General features: G+C 38.7%; 1 protein-coding gene across 2 annotated transcripts; it reads left to right on the top strand.

Moving 5' to 3' along the window:
- The first annotated feature begins 892 nt into the window (after nt 1-892).
- LOC119629088 (uncharacterized) lies at nt 893-4614 on the top strand. Of its 2 annotated transcripts, none has more exons than XM_038013744.2 (2): nt 893-1198; nt 1703-4614. In XM_038013744.2, exon 2 carries the CDS (start codon nt 1706-1708, stop codon nt 2876-2878), a length of 1173 nt encoding a protein of 390 aa, XP_037869672.1. In that variant the 5' UTR covers nt 893-1198; nt 1703-1705; the 3' UTR covers nt 2879-4614. The 2 variants fall into 2 exon arrangements, with proteins under 2 accessions (XP_037869672.1, XP_037869670.1); XM_038013742.2 differs by having other exon boundaries at nt 1697-4614.
- Nucleotides 4615-10234: the final 5620 nt, after the last annotated feature.

Genomic DNA, 10234 nt, shown 5'->3' with positions numbered 1-10234 from the left:
GCTATAAACCTTGCGATGTCTACGGGTTCCAATAACCCCTGAACGTTATGTATGCTATGGTTTCGAAAAAGAATCTTTTCCTTTTTTTCATACTTATTTTCAGCTTTATATAGTCTCTGGAACTGCTTGAATTTATATAAGAACTTGTATTTTTATTATAATATAGATGCTGTATGGAATTCATGTCTAGTTTTCTAACTGGTCAATAAAGTATTTGCCGGTAGAATGTGTGCAAATCTCACCACTGCAAGCTGAGCCTCTGCTCGCCCACCTGTCCTGGTTTTCAATGACTTATGTAAACTCAGGACACCGATGTAATGACGTCGGTTTAATACAGGTAGGCGTAGTAAAGATACAAATGTAAGTCCTGTTTTATCGTCGACACATTAGCAACTTACTAAATATCTTACAAGATATCACCGATACCTACCAAGACTTTTATGGTAAATTCGACAGTTTACGCTATAGCACAGAGTTGATTCTAAAGAGTGACTGATTGGTGGTGTATGGCGTTCCGACCCGGCTGGCTTGTTCTGAACCCACGGAATATGACGAAACATAAGCGTCACCGACTGACCGGTAAGAAGACCTCCGACCATGATGGGTAGTAATTTTTCCCGATGGCTGCTTCGACTAGGTGTCCTTGGTATGCTGCGCCTCTATTTTCAGTATTGACCGTGGTCGTACCTCTTACCTCTCCTCATTCTGTCCCGGGTAAGGTTCGAGTGGGTCACTTAAGAAACGCCTCGCAGGCATATCGTAGGAGATTCGACATTCGAATAAAAAAAAAATATACAAAAAATATGAAAATTGTTCGAAATTGACCACTTACAACGAGTAATTCTGATGCGTTCTCATCTAATAATATTCTATATACCTATGCCCTAATGTAAGGTTTGTTGTAAAATAATTAAAATAAAATTGGTCATGTTAAAGTTAAGGCAATTTTTGTATTGCCAAATAGCAACACTGTTGGTGGTAGCAATGCCAGTGGTGGGGTTGTGAGATAATAAAAAAGGCGGTAGTCTGAGAAACGAAAGGAGAAATCAGTGTATTCGGTAGTGAGCAGATGTCTAAAGATTGTAAAAGTGGAGTTTCAAATAAAGCAATACAGAATTAAGTAAACTACTGCAATCTGTGTATTATTTCCTGACTGTTGGAAGTGGAGTCTTACATCTCAGAAGTGCGGTCGCCTCACGTAAGTACATTTTTGAGTTTCTTGTTAATTTGACGTAATTATTTGATTCGAAAAAAAAAATGAATTAGAATCGCGCTGAGTACGGAGGTAGCTTCAAAGCTTAGCACGGGATAGCATCTTCTGCTGTATCTAGCCACTATTTTAATTCAGAATAACTGAGAACTAAAATGTATCTAATGTTATGGTTATGTCACGTGTTTCAATTTAACTTAACGTTCAAATGTTTGTTGAGCTTCAACCACGAATTTAATAACTGGTTACGAACTTTATATAGTTATCATTCCACTAATTTTTGCTCGCTGTTCCACTCGCATGGTGGATCCGTCGATAAAACGCTGCCTATGCTTTTCATTGATATTTTCGTTTGGGGTAGGTGAAATAATTTTGATATGGGTGCGATGACTAAGAATTTATAGACAAACAATTGATCTCTCATATTATATTATTATAGGTTCAATTCACGTTCAATTTAGAATAACATTTTGCAACGTCTGCAAGTTCCAGAACATGAATAGAGAAGGCACACATCATTTGATGACACCCTCGCGCAGCCGTAAAGGAAGCCGAGGCGAAGCGGGTCCCAACCGATCTCGTACTCGCAGCCGTAGCTCTCGCACGTGCAGCCGGGCCCGGGAGCTGGAACTGTACCAAGAACGTATCCAGCGACTAGAACAGGAACTGCAGCAAGAGCGGGAGATAGTACGGCGACGCGAGAGAAGTACACGGCGCCCTTCAGGCGAGAGGCCACTTGCGACCTCTCTTCGTGCAGCTACAGAGGTGCGCCGGAGTGACGATGCGCGGCATGCAAAAGTCAACCATGAACGTCGTGCCACACATATCAGGTCACGTAGTCCTTCCTTTTCTACTAATGATGTTGTCAAAATAATACAGTCTATTAAGCACGGTCCCGAATCTCAACCGTTACCGCAGAACACACCGATGATTAATAAAAATATAGATCACAAGAATATTCTTCCAAATTTTGACCCTTCTGTTAAAAATCAGCGAATAGACGTGTGGCTGAAAAAGGTTAATGAATGCGCGTCGGTTTATGGTTGGGACGATAGGACTACTATACACTTTTCACTACAAAAACTTCAAGGATTGGCCAAGTTGTGGTTCGAGAGTCTAGATACGATCTTGTATACGTGGCAAGAGTGGCAAGATAAATTAATAAACGCGTTTCCTCACGAACTAAATTATGGCCAGTGCTTAGAAGACATGTTGAGACGAAAAAGCAAGCTTAATGAACCTATAGAGCAATACTATTATGAAAAACTGTCTCTGTTAAACCTATGTGGTATTTCTGGTAAGCGCGCTGTCGACTGCATAATTCACGGAATTAGTGACAGGACTATGAAGTCTAGTGCCTTAGCTTTGCGCTGTTCTCTTCCAGAAAATCTTTTACAGTTTTTAATGAGTTGGGACACAGATCAATTGATTAATGATCAATCGCATTTGAGAAATAAAAATGCCTCTGACACTGAATCAAATTCTAAAAAGAATTCCGGTCAAGGTATTTATTGTTTTAACTGCAAACAGCAGGGGCATCCGTATTTACAGTGCCCAAAGCCGCTAGATAAATGTAACAAATGTGGTAAGATAGGACATAAAACGGAAACCTGTTTTAATCAGGAAGAGGGTTCCTCAATCGGTTTGGTGGTCTCTAAAAATAACTAGCTCTAGTGCAAAATTAACCGAAAACTTATCTTAACGACATTTTCTTCGAGTCGTATCACACATAAAATAGAGAACATTCAAGACAATATTCCCCATGAAAGGCTCTGGTTATAAGTTAATATAGTCCTCGGAGAGTATACCTTTTCATCTCGAAATTTGATGACGTACGTGCTAGTGTTCTGTAGGCTAGGTGACAATCTGATGTAATTCTTCGTTAATCAATCAAACATTACAGAACAATCGCATATCATTATTATGAAAAATTCAACTACTTAACGGTTTTTAAGCATGAATTCTGAACTGTCCCACTCAGATTTATATAAGGAATATGATAAATCCCTTGAGAGAAAATATGTAGCAAGTCTTGAGCAGCTGACATAGTTAAGATCTTAAGTAGATTATCTAAAGAATATTTTGAGTTATCTAATTATAAATCAGGTTCGTTCAGTCAGTCAGTCCGTCTCCCTGGGTTTGAGGGAATGGGAATGAAGCATAAAATGCTATATTCGATTTAATAAAGCCCTGGATACATGTCGCGTCACTTAAACTTGGTGGATCAGTGGGAAGTAAATCTTTACTACTGACCGTGAATAATTCTAAGTGTTTAATAATTTTTGTCAATTACATTATTTAATGTCAATTATGTAATATTATTGTCAATTAATTTGTCAATTTAATAACAATAAATGGATGATTAAATGATACACATATATAACTGAATTGATGAAGCACTTACGCTACCGAATTATTCTTTCTTTGTTTACAGGTCAGGAGCGAGAATTGATCGGTTCGCACCTCGACCAGAAAGTCCTTGAGAATTGATTGGTTCAAGGCAAGACAGAAAATACTATAGCTGAGAATTGATGTTCAGGGCGAGACAGGAAATACTACAGCTGAGAATTGATTGGTTCAGCTTGTGTATTTCATAAAGTCCTTGAGAATTGATTGGTTCAAGGCGAGACAGGAAATACTACAGCTGAGAATTGATTGGTTCAGCTTGTGTATTTCATAAAGTCCTTGAGAATTGATTGGTTCAAGGCACACATTAACTGAGAATTGACTTGTCATGGCAGTTTCATAACTGAGAATTGACTTGGCATGGCAGTTTCATAATTGAGAATTGACTTGTCATGGCATTTTCATAACTGAGAATTGACTTGTCATGGCATTTTCATAACTGAGAATTGACTTGTCATGGCAGTTTCATAATTGAGAATTGACTTGTCATGGCAGTTTCATAATTGAGAATTGACTTGTCATGGCAGTAACACAACTAAAAATTGGCTTGTTATGGCAGTTTACAACTGAGAATTTACTGTCTGTTTCGAAGAAATTTTGATATGTATAACTTTTAAGGAGTATTTTGTTTCACTTAAATGAAAAAATGTTAAGTGCCTCTTTTTTTTTGTAATTTACTGTTAACGCTGTTACGCTGACGACTAATATTGGCCTAATGTAAGGTTACCACCTGGGTCATGTATGGGGACATACATGGTGTCAGGACGGTCGAATGTAAGGTTTGTTGTAAAATAATTAAAATAAAATTGGTCATGTTAAAGTTAAGGCAATTTTTGTATTGCCAAATAGCAACACTGTTGGTGGTAGCAATGCCAGTGGTGGGGTTGTGAGATAATAAAAAAGGCGGTAGTCTGAGAAACGAAAGGAGAAATCAGTGTATTCGGTAGTGAGCAGATGTCTAAAGATTGTAAAAGTGGAGTTTCAAATAAAGCAATACAGAATTAAGTAAACTACTGCAATCTGTGTATTATTTCCTGACTGTTGGAAGTGGAGTCTTACACTAAGAACGCGCACCTGTATCAATAAATTTAAAAATACTTCACACACACTAAATTAATTGCTAATAAAACCTTTACAATTAATTGAGGGTAGTTTTTTTTAATTTATTGCTTAGGTAGGTGGACGAGCTCACAGCCCACCCGGTGTTAAGTGGTTACTGGAGCCCATAGACATCCACAACGTAAATGCGCCACCCACCTTGAGATATAAGTTCCAAGGTTTTTTTTTTTTTATTGTTACAACGGCTGCCCCACCCTTCAAACCGAAACGCATTACTGCTTCACGGCAGAAATAGGCAGGGTGGTGGTACCCATCCGCGCGGACTTACAAGAGGTCCTACCACCAGTAAAAAGTATTATATTAGTTATATTATTTAGTTACATTATTTATTACTTTTGAAATTGAGCGAGATTTATTAAAATGCAGGGTGCTTACAAAAACATTTTTATTGCATGACTGAGTTTTGTATAAATACAGAGGGCGGTCTCTGGCCGACGCGACGCAGAGCAATTAATTATCATTTGATACGAGTCGCGCCGCTTTGTCCAATATCGTTGACTGTATGTAGACAAAGCAATAAATTGGTTAAGTCCCAGTTGTTTTTTCTTCTTAGTTCCACAATGGAAGAGTACCATTTTACTGTTAGGGATGCTAGCAGTACTTATATTGCGCTTTTACAAACATTTTTTTTAAATGTAATCTAATATGAGAAAGTAATGAATGCTTAAAGACCACCCTAAAATAAAAACTTCAAGTAAAAGTCTTTTCACAGACAACAATTAGTCGATTTCATGATTTTTTACGTTTATTTATGTTTATTGTAATATACGTTTATTTTATAAATAAATCTATAAATTATATAAATTTATATAGATCGTAAATGGTGTATTGGTATATATGGTATATTGTTCTGTCGCATACGAGGCCAATACCGAGAAAGCGAGGCAGTGGTCTTCAAAACGGCAAAAACATGTAAATAAGTATAAGTATTGTATTGTATTTTAAGGTTACCTTAACCTAATTGAATGATGTTTCCAATGTACATGAGTATCGTTTTGACTTGAGTGATATTTTAAGCACTGATGATTAGTGGAACAGTACCCACTGAGTTTCTCGCCGGATTCCAATTCAGTGGTAGATTCAGCGAAGCACTGCTTTTGTTAGAGTCAATGTTAGCAATTCTTCCAAGGTTGAGCCGCGTGAGCTCACCTAGCGATCCGTGACTAGCTGGAATAGCCTCTATGGCTGGCTACCAACGATTAGTTAAGACAAAAAAAGAATATTTTCTACTACAAAGAGAAAAGACACTTTTTTAATAAAAAAAAATTCTTCTTACCTATTCTAATAACCTCAAGGGGTTATTCTAGATTCATCGAGCTATTAGGTGAGCTCACGGGGCTCAAACCGGGGGTGTTGCTAACACGGGCCCTAACAAGAGCAGTGCTTCGCAGAGTCTACCACCGGATCGGAAACGCGACCCACTGAGAAGATCTGGCGAAAAACTCAGTGGGCTGTGTCTATGGGTTAACTTACCCAATTTTACTTACGGTAACCGGTGCTTGTGGTACCTAAAAGCGCCGTTAATGGATCGGGCGGATCCTTAATGACGTGTTTAGAGCGACATCGACTGTTTTCCATTCGGTCCACAGGATCGGGTATGTAATTACCGCACAAAAGGGTTTTCATGTCGTGTCGGCCTTCTCGAAGTGGCGCAATGATGCCGATTGTAGTTACTTACTGACTGAGTCAAACTCTAGGTCATTATGGAGGTCCACTTCCTTAGGAACCATGGTGCTTCGACGACTATCCTGCAAAAACGGGATTGAATGACTTGAAGGGGTTTCAAGTAAGCGCAGGCCGCGTGAGCGAGCACTACACTTGCATACCTAGGTCATGACGGGGCGTATGCAAGTTTTGTAGAATTTCACCTTATTACGAAGGGACAATTTACTTCGCTTGCAAATCATGGGATAGAGGCGTCCTAATATGAAGGCGGCACGGTCGTGTACCGTTTTAATGTGGGGTTGGAATGTCATCCCTCCGTCGAGGGTGACGCCTAGATAATTAATTGACCTTCGAGGCCCACGGTATGGGCTGGCCAAAGAGAGTGATGGGGCTAATGTCAGAGGTGTTAACGCGCCTATAGGTGAGTGGGCTACTCGAAGTGGTATTCGGAGGGCGACCCCTTTTGAAGAAACCCGCTGTGCCTTTCGTGGGGTTAATGTCAATGAGCCACTTTCGGAACCTCTGTCCCATGGTGGCTACTGCGATCTGGAGCGCCGATGCAATAGCAACTTCTTCCTACACGAGTAGTAGATAGCTGTGTTATCGGCGAAGAGCGCTAGTTGGGTCTCCGGAGACCGGGGTATATCATTGATATACAAACTACATAATAACGGGGAGAGCGCGGAGCCTTTCGGGACTCCGGCCGTCAGATGAGGGGGGCGAGAGCGAGTTCCCTCTACTCGATATCGAAACGAACGGTTCGACAAGAAGTCTCGTATGATGAGCACGTCTGTCTGGCACTCCCATGCCATACAGTTTGTAAATCAAACCGTTATGCCAGACTTTGTCGAACGCCTTCGCGATATCGAAGAAGAGGGCTCCGGTCGGGATTGGTTTCCGCCTATTTAGCCCTATTAAGATGTGCTACCTGAGGCGGTGTACTTGTTGTATGCACGATTGTTTGGCGTGGAACCCAAATTGCTCGTCGATCAATATCTTTTTGGACGCGACATAGTTCCAGAAGCGTTCCCGAAGGAGACTAATCGGACGGTACAACATATTATATGCTCATCGTCTTTATATTTCGGAAAACTTCAATGTATGGCGTGCAAGAAACTATACTCACTCAGCCTCACTCAGCATCTGCCGCCACTTACGATATTGCGAAATCCTTATCTGTATGCCTCAGCTGATTGAACATAAACTTCTACAAAGCTTGAAAAACTTAATACTGTGTGGTGTGTGGAGTTGGAACAGCGCCCCTAGCGGCAAACGAAGGGAAGCTCTTCCAACTCCATACAAATTTGAGTTAACTTTTACGCGATCGAGGAGTTAAAAAACTCACACTATGCTAACAGATGACAGTTCACGCTAAATAAAAATAAAAAAACATATATTTTTTTTCGCCTATCTAGTTTACCCGTACTCGTACTCAATCACAACACTTAATTTAAACAAAATAAATACGGATTAAAGATAATATCGATTATTGAAATACTTTAAAAAATATAAACACGCATGCTTAGATAATAAATAAATAAAAAACATTTATTTATACTATATACTACGCGGTAAAAAATGTTGCTGATTTGTAAAGATGAAATAGATTACGAGTATAAAAAATTCTTTCACTGTTCGGAAGCTACACGATTCCGGAGTGACATAGGCAATAATTTTTTTTTAGAGATCTTAACCAAATCTCCAATCTCTCAAATATTCTTTACATCGCGTGCCCTGCCAAAACTATTGATGAGAGAATAAAATAATGTACTACGACTTTGTGGAACACATTATTAATTACAAAAAGTGTCGCGACAGCATATGTCTAACTATTGTAGTTATATCGCAATAAGTGTTCCTTTATTTAAAAAAATAAAACAACATCAAATATCGTTGAAATTTTTGTTAAAGACCCGAGCGGAACCGGAGCGGGCCGCTAGTAAACAATAAGTACCGAATCGGTTTTGCGGAAGCGTTGTGTGTACGTACGTTAATTGTCATGCAACACCAGCGACGAGCGATAGCCTTTGCAGAACTTACTATGCCATCGACAATAAGGAAATTTACTTGTGAGTTCCTACGTCTTCAATATCAATATCGTCATGGGATAAAATAGTGTGTGCTATAAATAAAGAAGAAACGAACGCTCTTGAAAAAAAAAAAAATCTAAAAGTATAGTCAGTTATAAATGAAACATAACGATCGCTAAATAGCACGATTTGTGAAATGTAAATTCGTTCTTCTTCAATATAAATCAAATTAATGGAAATATAAAAAAAAAAAATTAATATAGGAAAAATAATAAGTAGCTATGTGGTCAGTGTATCTCAATTACCGAGTGCCCTAAAGGCGACTGAGAGATACAACCAAGATTAGGCAGCAGGCATCTCTGTGTTTGTGTACTAGTAATGTGGGATGTATTGTGAGTTCGCTCGGATAGGTACCTTCACCCGGCCTGTTCCTGATATGAAGCAGTCATGCTTTCCGGTTTGCTAAGTGGGACAGCCGTTGCTCTACAATGCAATTGAGGTTTCGATCTCACATTTCTAGTAGGAGTAGTCATGTTTTGATGTCTATACGGCATTACTTTATACCAGTTAAGTCGTTGTCATCAATAAATAAATAAATGATGTTGTTTGCTCTACACAAATCTATTCCTAAATCTGTATCTGTAATTCGTCAACTACTAAATGTTATTGTACCGTTTGTCCTTATTCAATTTACGTTTCTTCTGTATGCGTAAGTACGAGAATAAAATTTTGCAATCACTTGTTTCATTCTCCAATGTCAAGCGCACGCTCGACTCACCCAAGTAGCTTTTTGTTTACAAAACACAATGGCAAAGGAATAAGTGTTCCAAAATCGAAACAAAAATACGAATGGCACGGATGTTGCGACAGTTAACCGGGTACGTTGACGGTCAAATGCTTTTCTGTTAACTTCCTTTATTTATTAGTCGTATAGCACGCGTATACCGGAAACCTGAGGTGCGTCTTATGACATACATTATTGTTCGATATCATCAAAACACAGGCTTTGTGGTAACAACTTCCGAACGTCGCGACAATGTGCTCGTGGCCAGTTCTCGGACGCTTGGTAGTGAAGACTAGTCTTAGAAGTGAAGCACCAACGTACAAAATAAATGAGTTTCTTAATAACGCTACGGGTATCGTCAACATTAAATTTCCTTCTTTTTTTTATAAATGTTACGTGAAATCTTTTAATTATAATATTAAATCTGTTTAATAAATTACATGGTGCATTGTAGATACTGTTCAGTGTGCCCCATATAAAAAGTATGTATTATACCTACGTAATTAAATCAATTTAAATGTGCGGTTTCTACTTTGTTTCCTTTCAGTATTTTTCTAATTACAAAAGTAGTTAATCATTGTTCAATTGACGAGCAACTTGTTATTGTGCATCCACCCATTATGATAGGTTATATAGTTAGTTATTAAGTTGGAGAACAGCTGCTTCCTATGTTACATGCTGCCAAGACGGGATGATTAGCACTTGCGGAAATGCACTACGCAATCGTGTCGCCTTAGACACCGCAACATGGCCGATTTTAATAATGTGTTTATTTTTTTTACCTCAATTTGGAAACACGTTACCCAATTCATGGGACCTCCACGTCGCTACATACTTTAACTATGTTATCTCAACAGAAAGAACATTTCGTGGTAAGTCATTATTATAAGTTTTTAATTAATATTAAAAAAAAAATGTCATTAGTTGATTGTTTGTATGACCGTGTACGTCTCGTATCAACTCGTGTGCTCACTTAATCGATTTGAAACTTTTGCGGTTTATGTTAGTTTATGGAAAAAA

Source organism: Bombyx mori, chromosome 1, assembly GCF_030269925.1.
Source record: "Bombyx mori chromosome 1, ASM3026992v2".
In the NCBI taxonomy this organism is placed as follows: Eukaryota; Metazoa; Arthropoda; class Insecta; order Lepidoptera; family Bombycidae; genus Bombyx; species Bombyx mori.
The sequence above is the reverse complement of the archived record's forward strand: the minus strand, read 5'-3'. Positions and strand labels throughout refer to the sequence as shown.